This window comes from Eurytemora carolleeae, unplaced genomic scaffold, assembly GCF_000591075.1.
Source record: "Eurytemora carolleeae unplaced genomic scaffold, Eaff_2.0 scaffold232, whole genome shotgun sequence".
NCBI classification, from domain to species: Eukaryota; Metazoa; Arthropoda; class Copepoda; order Calanoida; family Temoridae; genus Eurytemora; species Eurytemora carolleeae.
In genome coordinates, this window is record NW_019397021.1 from 346,621 (window position 1) to 367,635 (window position 21,015).

At 34.7% G+C, this 21,015-nt stretch overlaps 2 protein-coding genes across 2 annotated transcripts; both read right to left on the reverse strand.

Moving 5' to 3' along the window:
* Positions 1–1,302: 1,302 nt before the first annotated feature.
* LOC111711181 (actin-5C) lies at positions 1,303–2,579 on the reverse strand. The gene has a single exon (XM_023485461.1). It carries the CDS (start codon positions 2,523–2,525, stop codon positions 1,395–1,397), a length of 1,131 nt encoding a protein of 376 aa, XP_023341229.1. The 5' UTR covers positions 2,526–2,579; the 3' UTR covers positions 1,303–1,394.
* A 15,047-nt stretch (positions 2,580–17,626) lies between these two features.
* Positions 17,627–18,172, reverse strand: LOC111711185 (mucin-12-like). The gene has a single exon (XM_023485467.1). The coding sequence runs from the start codon at positions 18,170–18,172 to the stop codon at positions 17,627–17,629; it is 546 nt and encodes a 181-aa protein (XP_023341235.1).
* Between the last annotated feature and the right edge of the window lie 2,843 nt (positions 18,173–21,015).

Genomic DNA, 21,015 nt, shown 5'->3' on the forward strand with positions numbered 1-21,015 from the left:
AGAAAATGTTCACAATTTAAATACAAGATGGGCGCGAAGCGGCCTAAAAGTCTAGTAACTTTATACTATTCTTGATATCACAATTTAAAACATTAATATGTTTGGGTGAAAAGATCTAATCTCAAATCATTGATATAAAAAACAAGAATTAGTCGAGTCCAATCAGGAGTAGGAACGAAAACAGATGATATTTCTGCAGTTGACAAAAGAAAACAATTGTCACCATTTTATGACGATAAACTTTTGAAAACCCCATTCGATGGATCTATTAAATGAATATCTTTAATGTCACAGATGCTAAATTTCTTCATTATTATTCAGTACAAGACATAAGCCTTCTCTTAATTGCGCCCCGGGGTCTTTAGATTTCTTGGGACAGCAATTAAAATTTGGTTTAATTACTTCCATCCTGCATACTGATACAGTGAGCACAGTTTTAATATGTACACAGAGATTTAGTAAATAAACCCTTATTCGATACTACATAAATAGTTGGGTTAGAGCCCCCCCTCCCATCGGACTATTTTTTTATCAAAAACATGTCAAATCAGGATTTGGCCAACAAAAATACAAAATAATGGTCATTTTTATTTTCAAATTCTTCAGTACACAAATTGCGACAGAAGGAGAATTTCAAATTTATACGAAATTATTGGTACGACTTTGTGATCTCGTAGCTCCTCTGGTTTTGAATTTACTCTGAAGTATGAAAAAAAAACAAATTTATTTGGCCCTATTTTGGAAATTCAAAACATTTCTCTTCTTATCAATAGCTCTTTAGGAAGAGAAGTTATAAAGGACGGAAAACCGGTTTTTTTATGAAATTATTTTTATCTGTTGATTATAAATAAAATTCAATTTAACTCAGTCTTTTCTGCTTCATTAATATTCAGTGAATATTAATGTAATTTATGAAAGTGTTGATTTTTTACAATCGCAGAAAATTAGCCGCGAATGTGTCCAAGGCAAATCCTTACACATGGTTAACCACAAAGGAGATCTAAAACTCTTGTTATAATGTAAAAGCCTATTAATTGTAGGTAATTCTTTTGATGTGTTATTTGTTATTTACTGTATTTCATCCCTCGCCAGTTTTCCGTTAATTTCTTATTAAAGAAATGACTACCAGTAAAAATAAAAAAGAGAAATATAAATTTTAATAAATGTAATGTGTATCATTATTATTATTTTTATTTTGTTAAAAATTAATCAATGACAACAACAACAGAAGCACATGAATTAATATACATGAATGTTTAATTTGTCCGTTTCTCTTTTATAAGAATCAATGTATTTATGCAATGAGTTTATAAGTATTTATTTATACTAATTATTAATGAAATGTACATGATTTAGATGGTTTATAAAACAGTGTGAATATAATTAAAAAGTGTTTAGAAGCATTTGCGGTGAACAATGGAGGGCCCGCACTCATCATACTCCTGCTTGGAGATCCACATCTGCTGGAAGGTGGAGAGGGAGGCCAGGATGGATCCTCCGATCCATACGGAGTACTTCCTCTCAGGGGGAGCAATGATCTTGATCTTGATGGTGGATGGAGCCAGGGCGGTGATCTCCTTCTGCATTCTGTCAGCGATACCGGGGTACATAGTGGTTCCTCCGGACATGACGGTGTTGGCGTACAGGTCCTTACGGATATCAACGTCGCACTTCATGATAGAGTTGAAGGTGGTCTCGTGGATGCCACAGGCCTCCATTCCAAGGAAGGAAGGCTGGAAGAGAGCCTCAGGGCACCTGAACCTCTCGTTACCAATGGTGATGACCTGACCGTCGGGAAGCTCATAGGACTTCTCGAGGGAAGTGGAGGCAGCAGCGGTGGACATCTCCTGCTCGAAGTCAAGAGCGACATAGCACAGCTTCTCTTTGATGTCTCTGACGATTTCCCTCTCGGCTGTGGTGGTGAAGGAGTATCCTCTCTCAGTCAGGATCTTCATGAGGTAGTTTGTCAGTTCACGACCAGCCAGATCCAGACGAAGGATGGCGTGGGGGAGAGCATAACCTTCATAGATAGGAACTGTGTGGGAAACACCATCTCCGGAATCCATGACGATACCGGTGGTACGACCGGAAGCATAGAGGGAGAGGACGGCCTGGATGGCGACGTACATGGCGGGCATGTTGAAGGTCTCGAACATAATCTGGGTCATCTTTTCTCTGTTGGCCTTGGGGTTGAGGGGAGCCTCAGTCAGGAGGACGGGCTGCTCCTCAGGGGCAACACGGAGCTCGTTGTAGAAGGTGTGATGCCAGATCTTCTCCATATCATCCCAGTTGGTGATGATTCCGTGCTCAACGGGATACTTCAGGGTGAGGATACCTCTCTTACTCTGGGCTTCATCTCCAACATAGGCATCCTTCTGTCCCATACCGACCATGACACCCTGGTGACGGGGACGGCCGACAATGGAAGGGAAGACGGCTCTGGGAGCATCATCTCCAGCAAATCCTGCTTTGCACATACCAGATCCATTGTCCACAACTAGAGCAGCAACATCCTCGTCACACATCTTGCTGTTGGTGTTTAAATTGTTGGTGATAGGAAGACTATAGAGCTTAAGAACTGACCCCTTATGCTGCACTGTTTATATACCCTGCCCTGTGACAAGGCAGGCCAAGAAAGTTTATATGCCCAATTAAGGTAATGTATTGTCAGCTGACCTAGCCCAGCTACACACTCGGCCGGTCATACCCACAATAGCAGGCATAACTTACCTTATAAGGGCACAACGAGTCTATTGGGAATACAGAATTAAAACTGCAGCTAAGACCACTTAAGGTTAATCTTGATATAAATTAACATATTTTTTTTTATTGCAAAACAGTTATGATTTGAAAAGAGAGTGAAGAAGAATAAATATTTTGAAGCATCCCCTAGTTGTTCTGTTCAAATGCAACGTTAAAAAGAGGGAGCGGGGGCGAGGGATGTAGACGCAGATTAAAACTTAAATTGAGAGGTGNGAGATATCCGTCCTTCCTTGTTTTCTAATCTAACAAGAGATATCCGTCCTTTCTTGTATTCTAATCTAACCAGAGATATCCGTCCTTACTTGTTTTCTAATCTAACTAGAGATATCCGTCCTTCCTTGTTTTCTAATCTAACAAGAGATATCCGTCCTTTCTTGTATTCTAATCTAACCAGAGATATCCGTCCTTCCTTGTTTTCGAATCTAACAGGAGATATCCGTCCTTCCTTGTTTTCTAATCTAACTAGAGATATCCGTCTTTCCTTGTTTTCTAATCTAACCAGAGATATCCGTCCTTCCTTGTTTTCGAATCTAACAGGATATATCTGTCCTTCCTTGTTTTCGAATCTAACTAGAGATATCCGTCCTTCCTTGTTTTCTAATCTATCAGAAGATATCCGCCCTTCCTTGTTTTCTAATCTAACCAGAGATATCCGTCCTTCCTTGTTTTCTAATCTAACCAGAGATATCCGTCCTTCCTTGTTTTCGAATCTAACAGGATATATCTGTCCTTCCTTATTTTCTAATCTAACTAGAGATATCCGCCCTTCCTTGTTTTCTAATCTAGCCAGAGATATCCGTCCTTTCTTGTGTTCTAATCTACTCAGCGATATCCGTCCTTCCGGTTTTTCTAATATAAAAAGAGATATCCGTCCTTCATTTTGTTCTAATCTACTCATAGATATCCGTCCTTCCTTTTTATCTAATCTAATCAGAGATATCCCCTTTCGTTGTTTTCTAATCTAACCATAAGTAATCCGTCCTTCCTTGTTTTTTAATCTAACTAGAGATATCCGTCCTTACTTGTTTTCTAATCTAATCACATATATATGCCCGTCCTTTTTTCTAATCTAACAGAAGATATCCGCACTTCCTTGTTTTCGAATCTAACCAGAGATATCCGTCCTTCCTTGTTTTCTAATCTAACAAGAGATATCCGTCCTTCCTTGTATTCTAATCTAACTAGAGATATCCGTCCTTCCTTGTTTTCTAATCTAACCAGAGATATCCGTCCTTCCTTGTTTTCTAATCTAACCAGAGATATCCGTCCTTCCTTGTTTTCTAATCTAACAAGAGATATCCGTCCTTGCTTGTTTTCGAATCTAACAAGAGATATCCGTCCTTCCTTGTATTCTAATCTAACCAGAGATATCCGTCCTTCCTTATTTTCTAATCTAACAAGAGATATCCGTCCTGCCTTGTACTCTAATCTAACCAGAGATATCCGTCCTTCCTTGTTTTCGAATCTAACAGGAGATATCCGTCCTTACTTGTTTTCTAATCTAACTAGAGATATCCGTCCTTCCTTGTTTTCGAATCTAACAGGAGATATCCGTCCTTCCTTGTTTTCGAATCTAACATATTATATCTGTCCTTCCTTGTTTTCGAATCTAACTAGAGATATCCGTCCTTCCTTGTTTTCTACTCTAACAGAAGATATCCGCCCTTCCTTGTTTTCGAATCTAACAGGAGATATCCGTCCTTACTTGTTTTCTAATCTAACTAGAGATATCCGTCCTTCCTTGTTTTCTAATCTAACCAGAGATATCCGCCCTTCCTTGTTTTCGAATCAAACAGGAGATATCCGTCCTTCCTTGTTTTCGAATCTAACAGAATATATATATCCTTCCTTGTTTTCGAATCTAACTAGAGATATCCGTCCTTCCTTGTTTTCTAATCTAACAGAAGATATCCGCCCTTCCTTGTTTTCTAATCTAACAGAAGATATCCGCCCTTCCTTGTTTTCTAATCTAACAGAAGATATCCGCCCTTCCTTGTTTTCTAATCTAACCAGAGATATCCGTCCTTCCTTGTTTTCTAATCTAACTAGAGCTATTCGCCCTTCCTTGTTTTCTAATCTAACCAGAGATATCCGTCCTTCCTTGTTTTCGAATCTAACAGGATATATCTGTCCTTCCTTGTTTTCGAATCTAACTAGAGATATCCGTCCTTCCTTGTTTTCTAATCTAACAGAAGATATCCGTCCTTCCTTGTATTCTAATCTAACCAGAGATATCCGTTCTTCCTTGTTTTCTAATCTAACAAGAGATATCCGTCCTTCCTTGTTTTCTAATCTAACCAGAGATATCCGTCCTTCCTTGTTTTCGAATCTAACAGGAGATATCCGTCCTTCCTTGTTTTCGAATCTTACAGGATATATCTGTCTTTCCTTGTATTCTAATCTAACTAAAGATATCCGTCCTTCCTTGTTTTCGAATCTAACAGGAGATATCCGTCCTTCCTTGTTTTCGAATCTAACAGGATATATCTGTCCTTCCTTGTTTTCGAATCTAACTAGAGATATCCGTCCTTCCTTGTTTTCGAATCTAACAGGATATATCTGTCCTTCCTTGTTTTCGAATCTAACTCAGAGATATCCGTCCTTCCTTGTTTTCTAATCTAACCAGAGATATCCGTTCTTCCTTGATTGGTTGGATATCTAATAAAGATTGAATTAATTGGCAGATTAACAAAAAGATGAGATCAAGCATTGATCTCTATACCCACAATACAAGAGTTTCCATCTCAAAGATCTTAGTTTTGGAAAAATTTATGATTTTAATCTATTTACTTTAGTTTCACATGCAACGTCATTCATGTTGGCTGGATCTTAATTGAATGGATTCACATTCATTTTTGTATTTTCTCTTAATCATTTTTTACATTATTATCAGTTCAATTATATTTTTCTATTTAATTTGTCTACCACGACATGTCATAAATTACAAAAAATGCAACTTTAAGGAGAGGTTTTTGCAAAGGTTTTATCTAAATTTGGCAATTTAAAAGTTAAAAGCGAGACCAAATTGACTTTGGGTAACTCCTTCGTCTTTGCTCTGTTAGCAAACTCCTAAATATTTAATATATATAAATATATATATTATATATATTATATATTATAAGTCAGTTTTCAGACAAAATAGTTAAATTGATATCTAGTAGATAAAATAGAGTGAAAGGGGAACATGATAGATAAGGAACAATAACGAGGGGGGGGGGAGTTGATCCCCTTAGACAGTTAGATAGAAAGAAACAGAAAATAGATATTTGATCAAGCTTTGGATATATAGAAGGGACCTGGATACAAGAAATATACAGGAGAAAACATGGATACTATCTTGGGATGATTGCAAGGATAGGATACTAAATTAAGTACATGATGGATAGAAGGACATGAAAGATAAAGGATAAGCTGAATAAAAGGATCGGATGGATACAAGGATAGGATAGGTGCAAATACAAGGATATGACTAATACAAGGATAGGATAGGTACAAATACAAGAATAGGATGAATAAAAGGATAGGATAGGTACAATACAAGAATAGGATTAATACAAGGATATGATGAGTACACGGATAGGATAGGTACAATACAAGGATATGATTAATACAAGAATAGGATGAATAAAAGGATGTGATAGGTGCAAATACAAGGATAGGATGAATACAAGGATAGGAAAGGCACAAATACAAGAATAGGATGAATAGAAGGATAGGATAGGTACAATACAAGAATAGGATTAATACAAGGATAGGATGAATACAAGGATAGGAAGGGCACAAATACAAGAATAGGATGAATAGAAGGATAGGATAGGTACCATACAAGAATAGGATTAATACAAGGACAGGATGAATGCACGGATAGGTATGAATACAAGAATAATGTTTCGCGACCAAATCTGGCCGCTTCAAATATCCTAAAGTATCAACCATGATCTGCTACAGGGTTACGATTGGAACCAGGACTAAATCTCGAATCTCTACGGAAAGAAAACACTCCAAGACTAGTTCCAACTACGGGTTCAATCTGTAAAAGATTGCCCAAATTAATTTATTATAATCATAAAATACAATATACAGAAAATAAAAAATATATACAAAATAAGCTCAAGAAAAATAAAATCTTTGATAACTCGGAAATAAGTGAAAATCCTTACATGGATAAATTCGATGAATGCAAGGAAAGGATGGGTACGAATACAAGAATAGGATGAATACAAGGAGAGGAAAGGATAGGAACAAATATAAGGATATGATGGATACAAGGATAGGATAGGTTCAAATAGAAGAATAGGATGAATGAAAGGATAGGATTGGTACAATACAAGAATAGGATTAATACAAGAATAGGATAGGTACAATACAAGAATAGGATTAATACAAGAATAGTATTAATACAAGAATAGGATTAATACAAGAATTGGATTAATACAAGAATAGAACGGATAGAATAGATGCAGGGTTACCCACAAAGGATGAGACTTCAGAGACGACATAACGAAATCTTACCAGCCTTTTTTTTTAAATTTATTGTTCCCTATAGCTTTAAATTTGTGCATGTATTGCCAAATCATTAAGTACATAATTTTAAAAAAGACCAAAGACAAAAATTAACCTTCAGATCCTCTGAAATAAAGAATATCAGGTTATCACTAAAGAAGTTAATGTAAACTAAATGATAAAAATTTATTAGTTCTATCATACAAAGGTTTCTGTAACTCTATCCCCTGAGTCTTGACGGGTTTATTGTCCTTCTAGTGTTTTTATACCCGGAGCAAGGATTATTATCATGTTTCTCCGTCCTAGGATATGATTTATGAGCAGAACTCAAGAAATTACGCCACTTTTTTCCAGACCATTAACTAGCTAGGGGTAAGTGTGGATAATGGAGAAAGGGTGAGGAGAAGGAAGGAAGTGAATCATGAAGGGGGGAGGGGAATAGGATGGATGCGAAACTTTTTCTTTCTCTTTTTCTTAGAGTTAGAGTAGATACAATTATTTTTGTCAGTTTTCAGACAAAATAGTTAAATTGATATCTTCTCGAATTTTGTTGATGAGTATTTATTCTTTGTGTTCCCCACTTTTATTCCCAGTTGAATAAATTATTTATGATAATTTCTTGGAAAATTTTGAATTGTCGGAACTAAGCGATGTTAATTTGTTCACAGATTTATGTAAAGGTTTCGTAGTAACATTCCCCCACCCCCCAATCTTGCAAAATTTATGGAAAGATTTCCCCCTCTCCCTCCTCCAAGTAGGTAAAGATTTCCCCTCCCCTCGGCTTAAACCACTATTTATCTCCCATAAAGAGAGGTCATAAAGCCACTTCCTACAACCTCGAATTAATCCATAAAATCCATAAATTTACATTAATCTCAAAACAACAATTCGAGTCCGGACATAGATGGATATAAAATTCTAGGATTACAATATTTCAGCAGTCCTTTGTAAATAATCCTGAATAATTTCATCTTTTTTCACATTTAGATACTGAGATCGGAACTTTGTTGCAATTTATATCGTTAATCATAAATGCTAGATCTCGATTTCCAATGTGATCGCTTTTAATTGGATGATCAATGCTTGATCCTTGCAGGCTATAACCATCATGGGGTATTGTACAGGGTGTCCCAATAAACATGGGAATTCAGTGACGAATTCGTAATCGTCTTTTTAAATAATTCTTTGATTTAGTATAGTGATACAAACTGAGAAAGCTGTAATCAGTAAGAGTTTCGTCTGTTATTTTCACATTTTGTTTGTTTACGTTTTGACTGCATACGGTTGTACTTAGTATAACAAGAAAATTGCAGTATACAAACAGAGTAAACTTGTCCGTCTTCACTGTTCATCTTGCGGAGACATTATAGACACATCTTTACAGTATTTTAGCCTTTTCATAAAATAAACTATAGCAGACATAATAATATTATGGCTTTTGAAATTAGGTATTACAATGCTAATCCATAACAAAGACGATATCGAATTCGTCACTGAATTCCCATGTTTTTTAGGACACCCTGTAGAGGAATTAAATTAGGTCTGCGTCTATGGTCTGCACAAGAATAAGATGGACATTCAACAACACACAAGTTCTGACTTCTGCAATATTCATGTTTTCAATTTATTAGTTGATGATGGATATATTTTGAACGACATAATTTAAGATTCCTGGAGTTAAAAAGGAGACACAGTTCACTTCAAGTTTATCATGTTGTTAAAGAGACTTTAGACGTAGTTTTTAGTGTACCTCCATTCATGGATTGCCATCTTAGATTCACAACGCTAATTGTTCATCTGAACAATATGGAATCTTTTTGTGTTAAATTCTAAAAATTTCCATCTGCGTCACATTTACATAAATCCACACTTCACTGTTGTGGAGAATACCACAATTGAAAATAATCAATTTTCAGCTAGAAAAACAAGGTTATCTCATTTATCTTTGAAGGTCGTGTCTTTATGAATCGGTCATGGCTCTAATAGCGGCGGGTCTCCAAATTTTTTCTGTTTTTCTCAAATTGGCCGGGGAATTAACTAGATATATAAAAAACTTGATGCGATGAAAAGCAATTTTATTAAAATGATGGTGTTCAAAGTCCGAGCTTTATGAGACTATCTCAACTATAAACCCTCTTTACTCTGATGTTTTAAACTAACCTAATAAGTGGTAATATGCATCTAATCATGCGAGTAACATTCAAAAAAACTTTTTGAAAATTTGAGGCCTTATTTTTAGTAACGAAAAAGTCCTGGATAAAAAAGGAATAGAATTGGGCAATTCATTTTAAAAGAAAAAAGGCATGATTTTTTTTATAAAGACACTTAACTTATTTTCGAAGTTTATCAAAGATTCGAACTAAGTTTTTGCAATGTGCTGCTCTACAGTATGATTTTGGGAATGTCTGAAACCTGTAGTTTTTTTTTCAGGTTCCTTTTTTCGTGACGTAAATGACGGTTTAATTAGCAAATTCGGGGAAAAAAGTCCTTGATTTTGAACTATTTTCCGGTTTTTTATTTCAAATACATTTCTATACTCTCTCTCCGGAAACTGTATTAGAAAGTAGGAGAATATTGCTCCAGAAAATCACTAAACCTCCTCCACAGAACCTGACTGGATTTCATTGTTACAGAAAGGATCCAGAAACTGCGAAATTTTAATCTATTTTTTTTAATTGAATAACAAATTCATGTTTTAAGTTCTTAATTTTTTTAACTTTGTATTATTAAGAGTAGAATTAGACTTAAACAGGGAAGTGTCCGAAACCTTTCAGAATATTGAACCTTTGATATTTAAAGATCTGGAATTATCTTCCCGCCGAATAATTCTATATTTGTTTTCAATATACCTCCTATACAGTGTACAGTGTTGCAGATATACTGTACAAGCATGTGTACAAAATATTACCGCAGAAAAAATACATAACAATATTATTTGTCAGGTGAGGTATTTTGATGATTACAAATTTTAAGTTAAGAAATTCAATATTTTAAGAAAAACTGTAAATATAAATTTTTTTGTTTGTTTGTATTTCCGATCATAACTCAAGAACCCTTTGACTTTTAAGCCTAAAATTTTGATTGGGGAACTTGAAAGAACCACGGGAATGTTCTTGCTTGGTTTAAAAATTCCCAGTTGAGTAAATTGACTTTTATATTTTTAGTTCCCAAGCTTGTATAGCATAAACAAATATGAATTCTTTGGGAATTATAAAAAATATGAAATATGACGAAAATTGTTTCAAATCTCTGGATTTGCATGGATAATTTACGAATTAAGTCTAATTTCAAAAATTTTATAAATGGTTTAAAATATATTTTTTTAAGATAAACTTCTATATAATTATACAATACTAGTCATGGGAGCCAAGAATATTCCCGTGGGTCAACCGAGCTCCCAATCAAAATTTGAGGCAAATCGGTCAAAGAGTTCACGGGTTATGATCGGACATACAAACAAAAATTTCTACTTTAACATGGATATTGAACTTCGGTATCAAACTTTGCCATTTTAGAATATTGCTCATTGTATATTTCTATTTGAAGAAAAATCTGAGTTACTTAAATACAAAAAAATGTTTGTAAATCCGTACAGTTTATCCAAGTTAAACTAAAGTAAATAACACGTAAAATCTAAAATACTTTCAAAAAATAAGTTCTCTTATTGAAGAGCTGTTTAGAAGAAAAAAATGTTTAGTTTTTGTTACTAACTCAAACTTTCTAATCCATATATATTTGCAACCTAATGGTGTAAAACTTTTTATATGTCAAGCTTGATTCGATTATTTGATCTAACAAAATTCTTAGTTTGAAATATCTAAGGTCTACGACATTGGATTGCAAAGATATAGTGATTAGAAAATCAAAGTCTGTTGCGCAGATTCGATTCCTTTGCTTTTTACATACTTGAGCTTTAAAATGAAAACTAGGAGGGATACGAGGTTACACAGTCCTCCCCGTAATGTTGCATGAATTTGACATTCTCCTTCTGTCTAGTTGGCAGCGTACATATCCCACGGGCAGCCGTAGTACATTTGAATTTCCGAGCCGGGTCAACCTTTCCGGTCCCAGTTTGTACTGTATCGCCCGGACATTGGGTAAATAAAGCAGACACTAAATAGGACTAGCCGGTGCAACAAGATTGACGCAGTCAGACTTTAGGTTGAATTTACTTTTACTAAAGGGTCAGAGGTGCGTGATCTCCGGATATTCCTGGTAAAATCACTTATCTCGACAATAATTTCATTTTTATTTTATATTCAATGTTGATTTTTGTTTGACAGACGGGAGAGTGAAAAGTTTTGTACACTTCAATAATAGATTCAGTGGATTTACATATTCCTCTTTTTGTTTACAAAGCACAACACAAACTGGACAGAAAAATAAACATTTCGGTCCAAAAAGTTTGATAACTTATGAAACGTGGCGGCCGAACATTTCTCTTATTCTGCAGGAAAAGGGCAAGTGTTGAAAGAAAATATTATTGAAGTAAACTTTTGAAAAGTTTTAAACTAATATAATCTTATTCATTTGTTTGACATCTGACAAGTTATGACGCTCAATTTTTTAAACATGTTTTTGAAAAATTAATGAAAGATGAAGTTTAGAAGGATGGTTAAGATAAAAATACGAAAGGCATGTACGGTGAAGAAAAGAGAATAGTGGGAAACCAAAGCAGAGATTGGTGAGATTAAGAAGATAAATGAGATGGAAGAAGAAAGAGAAGGAAGCACGAGATGAAGAAGATGAAAAAAATAAAAGAAAATAGAGAAGGAAGAACAAGATAAAGAAGATAAATGAGATAGAAGAAGAAAGATAAAGAAGAATGAGATAGAAGAAAGAGAAGGAAGAACGAGATTAAGAAGATGAATGAGATGGAAGAAGATAGAGAATGAAGAAAAAGATGATTGAGATGGATGAAGATAGAGAATGAAGAAAAAGATGAATGAGATGGATGAAGATAAAGAATGAAGAAAAAGATGATTGAAACGGGGAACGAGTTTAAGAAAATGAATGAGATAGAGAAGGAAGAATGTAATTAAGGATATATATGAGTAAGAAGGATGAAGATGTAGAAGGAAAAACGAGATTAAGAAGATAAATAAGATGGAAGAAGATAGAGAAGGAAGAGGAAGAAGAAAAGAAGATTAAAGAAGGTAGGAGAAGGATAGGTGCTCTAAGGAAGAAAATGTTGTTTATGTTTATGCTTCTACCCCTGTATATTCTAATACATGGCTGAATTGAGCTGGAAAATTGGAATCTTGGTTTTGTCATTTGACAGAAACAAACTGACAAACTATAGAACACGGTATATAACCGTAGCAAGGAATAGATTAGAATAGATTAGAAAACAGGGCCACTGAGAAACAATTCGAAATGAGGTTCTAGATGCGTGAATAAAGGAACTGAGTTCTCAAATTTACTAATACCAATCTTTCAATCTGATGTTGTAAACCTTTGGTGGTATATCAAACGTACACTATTAGATCTAACAGAATTCATAGTTTAAAATATCTAAGGTCTACGAATCGTATTACAAAGAAATTGGGATTAGAAAATCATGAGTTGAGGCAAAAACTTAGTTCCTTTTCTTAAGTTTATTCACCCTTAATTCACCTTTAATTAAACCCTTGGAGTTCCTCTCATTGCGGTGAGTAAACAGTGAAATAATGTAAAGAATAAGAGCTAGATCACGCACCTCTACCCCCCTTAGTAAAAGTAAATTCAACCTATATAGAGCTAGGTACAGTACAAACTGGGACCGTAAAGGTTGACCCTGCTGCCCGTGAGAAGAGAAGTGAAAAGAAAATTTTTGAAAGAAAAAATTGAACGAATTTATAAGGTCAGATTTATTGAAAGAAAACATTTAATTTATAGAGACATTGAAATGAATGAACAGAGGAGAGGAGAAAAATAGATAAAGATGGAAGAATTAAGAAGATTAAGAGTGAAGATAAAATTAATTTATTTTTATTAATACAAAAAAGTTCTTAAGGTTTAAAATCTCAGTTCTTTAGAATTTATCAACAATACCACCATTCTTTAAGGACTGATGAGGATATGAAATATATCGAAATTAATTTCCAAAACCGAGTTTTTCTACCTGTGAGAGTGAAACCTTTTTTTGCCAGTTTGGACAATTTACAATCAGTCCTGCTTCACCCTACAACATCTTCTTTTGTGGCAGAAATTCAATTTTCCAATTTCAAATTTAGAAATTCTGATGTTCGAATGTTCCCTCATTGAAATAAAGTTTTGTCACCCAGCTAAGTAGAAACACAAACATGTCCAGCACGACACGGAGAAACTTCTAAAGAAAAGGAAAAAAACATTTATCATAGAATTATCAGAGAAAGAGTCCAGAATTTAGTCAATTCATGCTAGGCTTAAGTTAGGATGATTAAACTTGATTTCAGTTTTAAGTCAACTTTAAGTCAACTTAATGGAGATTTTAGTGTAATAAAAAGTGTTGTTGACTGAAAATGCCTCTGGGAATATAAATTAAAATTTCTTTCCTTCTTTCTTAATTTCATTATCTTTGTATCCAATAAACGTTGTAAACGGTTAAAGGGATCGGTACCAATTCTTTTGGAGGATCCATCTTTGCAACTATGAAATCTGTTAAATCAAATAGTAAAAGTTTGAAATATCAAAGATATTGGGTTGAGAAAATTTGAGTTTTTGACCAAGACTCAATTCCTGTAATTGTGGCCAGTCAAAAATTATGAATTGTTTTTTTGGAAAATCCTTCAATGAACCCAAAAATTTTTCAAAATCTTAAATGACTATATTTCTTAAATATGTACGAAGACAAATTTGCTGCAGAAATAGTACCATCTAAATTATGAAATCAAAGAATTGGGAAAAAAAAGCATGGTATTGTATTTTTAAACATAACTTGATTTAATTTCTAAACAAAATTAAACTTTCCGCATTTAGAAGGAGAAGGGGGGAGAGAATAAGAATGGGAACATCAGAGATTTTGAACGTAAAAAAATTATTTTAAATCAAGACTTTCCTCGCTAATCTGACATTCTTTTGTCTCCAAGTATTTGAAGATAAATTATTCTATTTAATCTATATATGTATAGTCTCAACTCCCTTCTCTGGATTATCCTTTCAATCCTTCTCCTCACTAAAACTTAACTCTTCTAACCCTGATACTGCAAATTGTCAATATTTTTTTATTTTCCTGATAAAAGATGTTGTATGCTTTCTTCCGCTATTTCCGACCCCCTTCTACCCATCATAGTCGTATTTAGACTCTTACACCTTTCTAAATCCTCCCACCCCTCAAGAGCTTCATATCTTCCTGATTGATTAAACTATCTGATGTATGGAAAGTTAAACCCCGCCACAAGTATGAATCCCCTCCCTACGTTCCTATATCCCCCCTCCCTCCATCCCTCTTCATTTCATATCATAATTATCAGACATCGGTTGGTGTCTTACTAACTATTATTCCCTCTTCTCCATATTCTAATGTTACTTTAGTAATTTTGACAGGTTTTAGTATAACTGTATGCAGATATGCACCCGGATACACTAGATTCAGGGATGGTTATTCCACTCCAGGTTTAAGAGGATTAAGGGTTTCAAAGACAAGGTAGTGCAGCTTAAAATTAGGGTGACGTTTAAGAACATTCATAAAACTAACATTTTATACTGTTCTTGGTAGTTGTCATATCGTTCCTTGCCTTAGTCTTCAGATAGTTTTTAGCACTAGTTTTCATATAGTATTGGAATTTGATTTTAGATTTTTCTACGCAGTGGTTTTCATGTTGTTCATAGAACTTATCTCTATAGAGCGTTCAAAGCAAAAGTTTACGGCGGTAGAAACACTAAAAGAATTTTTAATCTATAACAGTCTACAGTAGAAACACTAAAAGAATCTTCAATCTACACTCTACAGTAGAAACAATAAAAGAATCTCCAATCTACACTCTACAGTAGAAACACTAAAAGAATCTTCAATCTACACTCTACAGTAGAAACACTAAAAGAATCTTCGATCTACATTCTACAGTAGAAACACATAAAAGAATCTTCAATCTACACTCTACAGTAAAAACACTAAAGGAATCTTCAATCTACACTCTACAGTAGAAACACTTAAAGAATCTTCGATCTACACAGGAAAAGGTTCATTTTTGTTTAAATAGGTTTAATTCCTGATTAAAATTAAATTTAATTTAAAATTTTGTTTTATTAATCTTCAGAAAAAATTTTTTCGACACGTCGTAACATTCGATTATTTTTACATGGAACCCAAGTCTCACGTGAATAATGAATTCTCAAGAATGTTAATTTATATTTTAAATTTGAATGTGATTATTTAAACTCAAGGGTTTCTGCTCATGTTTCAACTCTTTGCATCCTAAATACCATAAATCAATACTAAGAATATTCACCCTTAAGATCCCCCTCTTGAATAGGGTGTTCCAGAATAAATGAAGCTTATAGAACAAAAAAGATTAATTAAACCGACAATTTTTTTTTGCCAGGTTTCGATTTTTCTTTGATAACAAAATGTTCTGAAAAGCAATGTGAGTTTGGAAGACCAAGAAGCAAAATTGTAATGTTTGGATTCCATTTTTTCTTTGACACGATGTGAAGTCTGGTTGGTTTATGTAAGGATGGTTTGCACTGAGGTCTCCTAATTAAAAATTCAAATTGGCATTATCTTAGCATATTTAGGCTGGGGGGGATGTTTGAAGGGGGAATTTCTTTTTAATTACTTGAGCAGCTTCGCCCTCAGGCGATTCCCCCGGGAACTTCAGTGCTATACACTATTTCACCATTTCAACATTTCAACAGATGGAATTTAGGAATTTCAAGACAAGCGTCAAAGTTTATGATGGAGTGTTGAGATGGTTTATAAAAGAGAAGGGAGGGTTCGGTTTTCATTTTGCGTCTATAGTTGAACAAAGTTTGCTAAAACATCGTTGCGTCAAAACGCGTTCTTTTGCGTCAATCATTTGGAGGTTTTATATAATATTTAATGCGTACTATTGTGAATTATCCTGCTATGATTAAATTTTTTATCATCATAATTTCTTGAAAATAAGAAGATAAACAGGCTATTCAAAATTTAAAGAGAAAAGAAAATGATTAGAAGATTTAAAACTGTGAGTGCCATCCTTCTTTTAATCTTGATGAATCCCTGGTGTGCCCTGATTGAAAACCTCCTGGGAGTCCGCCATTTTTAAAATCTCGTCATATCTGTCAAATTCTCATTAATGAAGTGAAGTGTGGCTGAGATGGCTGTTTAGAGGACTGAGCAGAATTATAAATTGAAAAAATACAATCTTTACAAAAAATTGGTTCTTATCTTAGGTAGAGGAACTGAGTTTTGGCCACAAACTCTGATTTTCTAATCCCTATATCTTTGCAACCCAATGTTGTAGACATTGAATATTTAAAACTATGAATTTAATTAGATTAAATAATCTAAGTTTGAAATATCAAAGGCTTGTAAGTTTGTGGCTTAGGTTCAATATCTATATTATCCTGTCTAAGTTTCCGCGTATTATTTCCTTGTTAAAGATTTTAACTGTCTTATATTTTATCATCTGATGTGTTTGTTATTTTAATATGTTATATTTCCCTTTTTTACTCATCCTGAATGGTAAATATTAAGTTTTTTAAGTTTCTTCTAGATTCTGGATTTTCCGGTATGCATAATGACAACCCTACACCATCAACATTATCTATAAATATTAGGTTTGAGAGTGCGGTTGTTTACTGTTCTATGTATGTATGTCTATTGTATAATATATAATGTATTAGCGGAAAGAATGGTTTGGGAAGGGTTGAGGAAGGATGTGCCGGGAGAAAAGGTTAATGTTCCGTGAGATATAATGGTCGATTATTTGCTGGACACATTTATCCTGTCATAACAAATCATTCAATACGTCCCATCCTCCACAGATCCTGGAGAGATGGTTGTATACGTCCCATCCTCCACAGATCCTGGAGAGATGATTGTATACGTCCAATCCTACACAGATCGTAGAGAGATGGTTGTATACGTCCAATCCTACACAGATCCTAGAGAGATGGTTGTATACGTCCCATCCTCCACAGATCCTGGAGAGATGGTTGTAAACGTCCGATCCTCCACAGTTCCTGGAGAGATGGTTGTATACGTCCCATTCTCCACAGTTCCTGGAGAGATGGTTGTATACGTTCTATCCTTCACAGTCCCTGGAGAGATGGTTGTATACGTCCCATCCTCCACAGATCAAGGATAGATGGTTGTATACGTTCTATCCTTCACAGTCCCTGGAGAGATGGTTGTATACGTCCCATCCTCCACAGATCCTGGAAAGATGGTTGTATACGTCCCATCCTCCACAGATCAAGGAGAGATGGTTGTATACGTCCCATTCTCCACAGATCCTGGAGAGATAGTTGTATACGTCCCATCCTCCACAGATCCTGGAGAGATGGTTGTAAACGTCCCATCCTCCACAGTTCCCGGAGAGATGGTTGTATACGTTCTATCCTCCACAGTTCCTGGAGAGATGGTTGTATACGTCCTATCCTCCACAGATCCTGGAGAGATGGTTGTATACGTCCTATCCTCCACAAATCTTGGAGAGATGGTTGTATACGTCCCATCTGCCACAGTTCCTGGAGAGATGGTTGTGTACGTCCCATCGTCCACAGATCCTGGAGAGATGGTTGTATACGTCCCATCCTCCGCACATCCTGGAGTGATGGTTGTATACGTTCTATCCTCCACAGATCCTGGAGAGATGGTTGTATACGTTCTATCCTCCACAGATCCTGAAGACATGGTTGTATACTTCCCATCCTCCACAGATCCTGGAAAGATGTTTGTATTGCATACGTCCCATCCTCCCCAGACAGTGGAGAGATGATTGTATTGAATATGTTCCATCCTCTCCATATCCTGGAGAGATGGTTGTATTAAATACGTCCCATCCTCTCTATTTCCTGGAGAGAAGGTTGCTATGAATACTTCCTATCCTCTCCATATCCTGGAGAGATGGTCGTATTGAATACGTCCTATCCTCTCCATATCCTGGAGAGATGGTTGTGATGAATACGTCCCATCCTCTCCATATCCTGGAAAGATTATTGCATTGAATACGTCCCATCCTCACCAGACACTTGAGAGATGTTGTAATGAATACGTCCCATCCTTCCCAGACACTGGAGAGATTGTTGTATTGAATACGTCCCATCCTCTCCATATCCTGGAAAGATGGTCGTTTTAAATATGTCATACTCTCCCCAACACTAAATGCCTCCCATCCTCCCCAACACACTGAAGAGAAGATATTATAAAATATGTCCCATCCTGGAGATAAAATTTTACTAAACACGTCTAATACTACCCAACACCCTGGATAGAAGATATTACTAAATAAGTTGCATCATCCCACAACACCCTGGAGAGAAGATTATACTGAATCCGTACCATACTTCCCCAAATTTTTTTTTTACATAATACGTTCCATCTTCCCCAACACTCTGGAGAAAAGATTAGGACGGAAAACAGAGAAGAGATACTGATTCAACTGTTGGGGGTTTTTACCAAAGGAATTGAGTCTTTGCCACAAAATCAAATTTTCTAATCCCTATATCCTTGATACCTGATAGTGTAGACCTTAGATATTGATATTGTAATGCTAAGATAAAGGGATTTCAAAATCAGAGTTTGTGTCACTGACTCAATTCCTTTGTTTTGCTTTCATTTTTTTACGGTCCGAGAGTCGCTAGCAACTTTTTAATTCAGATTTAGAATATTCTTCATAAATCTTATTCAGCCTTTCTAGGTTACAATTAGCTCCCGGAGAGAAAATCCAGTTCAGAAGAAGAATATATTTCTCCAGGTTGGAAACAAAACGTAGCTCTCCGCTCCAGATAATGGATTGCCCCCTCCACCCCCCGGCACACTAGGGATATATGGATCTAATTTGATAAAGAAAATTTAGGAAATTTAAGAAGGATCACATAATGACTCCAAACTATAGAGAAACTCAACACTATATCAAATATTTGCGAAGAAAGAAAATAATTTTCAGATTATCTGAAGTGAGAACTTTTGTTTTGTGAATTTTGGGATTAAGCATTAATATTCATTCTACGGATTTCTTCAATATTTCATGGTGGTCATACCCTGCAGGAATAACTTTGATTGAGGGATCAAGCATTTATCCTCAAATGCAAAAGGGCCCAAATTGGATATCAAGATCAAGCGTTCAACTATTTCCACCTGAATGTTCCGGCCTCTGAATTTATTTTATCTTAAAAAATATATTTATTGCTAAAAATACATATATATGTTTTATAGAAATTAGGTGGAGATTAGCTTACACTGTACACTGTGTTGGGCATTATCCCTAATTAATAAAATAACATTTTTTACTTGGAACCCCACTAAACGGGTATAGACTGTATTTGCAGAAATTATGTTTTTTTTTCGGGAAATGAAGACCTAAAACAGTTTTCAATAGTTTCAAAAAAGACAATAAAGGAAGTTTCTTGATCAGTGTTTAAAATAGTGTTCCAGTTTTCATTTTCCAGCATTGTTTTAAAACTATCTTTAAAGTTAATTTTACTATTAGATTATATATGCTTACTGCAGTGTTAAATGCTAATTTGAAGAAAAAAATATTGTCATTAATTAAAATGGTTTAACAGGCTCATTTCAATTGTGTAAGTAAAATTCCATTGAGTATTCAGACTTTCACGTTTTTTGTTCCAATAATTTTGGACTTTCAGTTTCTATTTGTAGCCAGGGTGAGACCATATTGCAGATTTGTTGTCTAAATATGAATAAAATCTATACTTTGTCTGCAAACTTGAAACCAGACATGTCGCAAATTTCAAAATTGCACCATGATCCCATTTTGATTGATTATGCTAAATATTCTGCGAAGTTTGGTCTAATTGATGAATGGATGGAGAACACGGATTTCTCATTTTAGAAACATCTTGCTGGTATTGCTCTCTTTAGAGGATTCCATTAAGAAAAAACACGCGGCTTTTGTATATTCAGAGATCATCCATTTCATATCTGATAGATAATTACAATATTACATTTATAGATGAGATATATTTTCCAACTAATATTTACAAATGCCGTATGTTATAAAAATAAATGATTTTCAAAATAAGAATTCTATATTGACAAAACAAACAAATGATGTAATAAAAATGACTTTTCAAAAGACAGAACTTAAAATTAACTTAACTTTTTTCAAGAGTAAAATTCATCAATGATAATACTACAAACGGATAAATCCGATATAAAAGGTTATTAATAGAATTTAAATAGTTCCATGTAAATCTGTTGCAATTTAATCATTTTATTAAGGTCAATGTTAATATCAAAAAGGAATTGTTATACATAGCTAGATAGTTTACTAAACAAATTGCTTCTTAAATTATTTTAAGTATATAAAATTAAATCATTTACATTTGTACCCCTAGATAATGTATTGGTTTGTACCTTTTAATCACTATAATCCAAGTTGAGAAATGATTTTTCTCGATCTAAAGCAAAAATTAATGAAAAAATCTTTCATTTGATATAGGCAGCAAAACCTTATTTAAGGAATGAACAGAAAAAAATAGTTTTATTTAATTGTTAACTGTAATTCAGTATGTTTTTAAAAAAAGAGTTTTTTTTATGTCCAATTCTTTAAAAGGTTTTAAATACCCCTCCTTAAACAAGCCGTTCCCCCCCCCCCCCCCCCCCCCCCCCCCCCCCCC

Bases quoted from the DNA above. Each gene is read 5' to 3' on its own strand.
- LOC111711181 (XM_023485461.1), bottom strand. From the start codon at position 2,525: ATGTGTGACGAGGATGTTGCTGCTCTAGTTGTGGACAATGGATCTGGT.
- LOC111711185 (XM_023485467.1), bottom strand. From the start codon at position 18,172: ATGGAACATATTCAATACAATCATCTCTCCACTGTCTGGGGAGGATGG.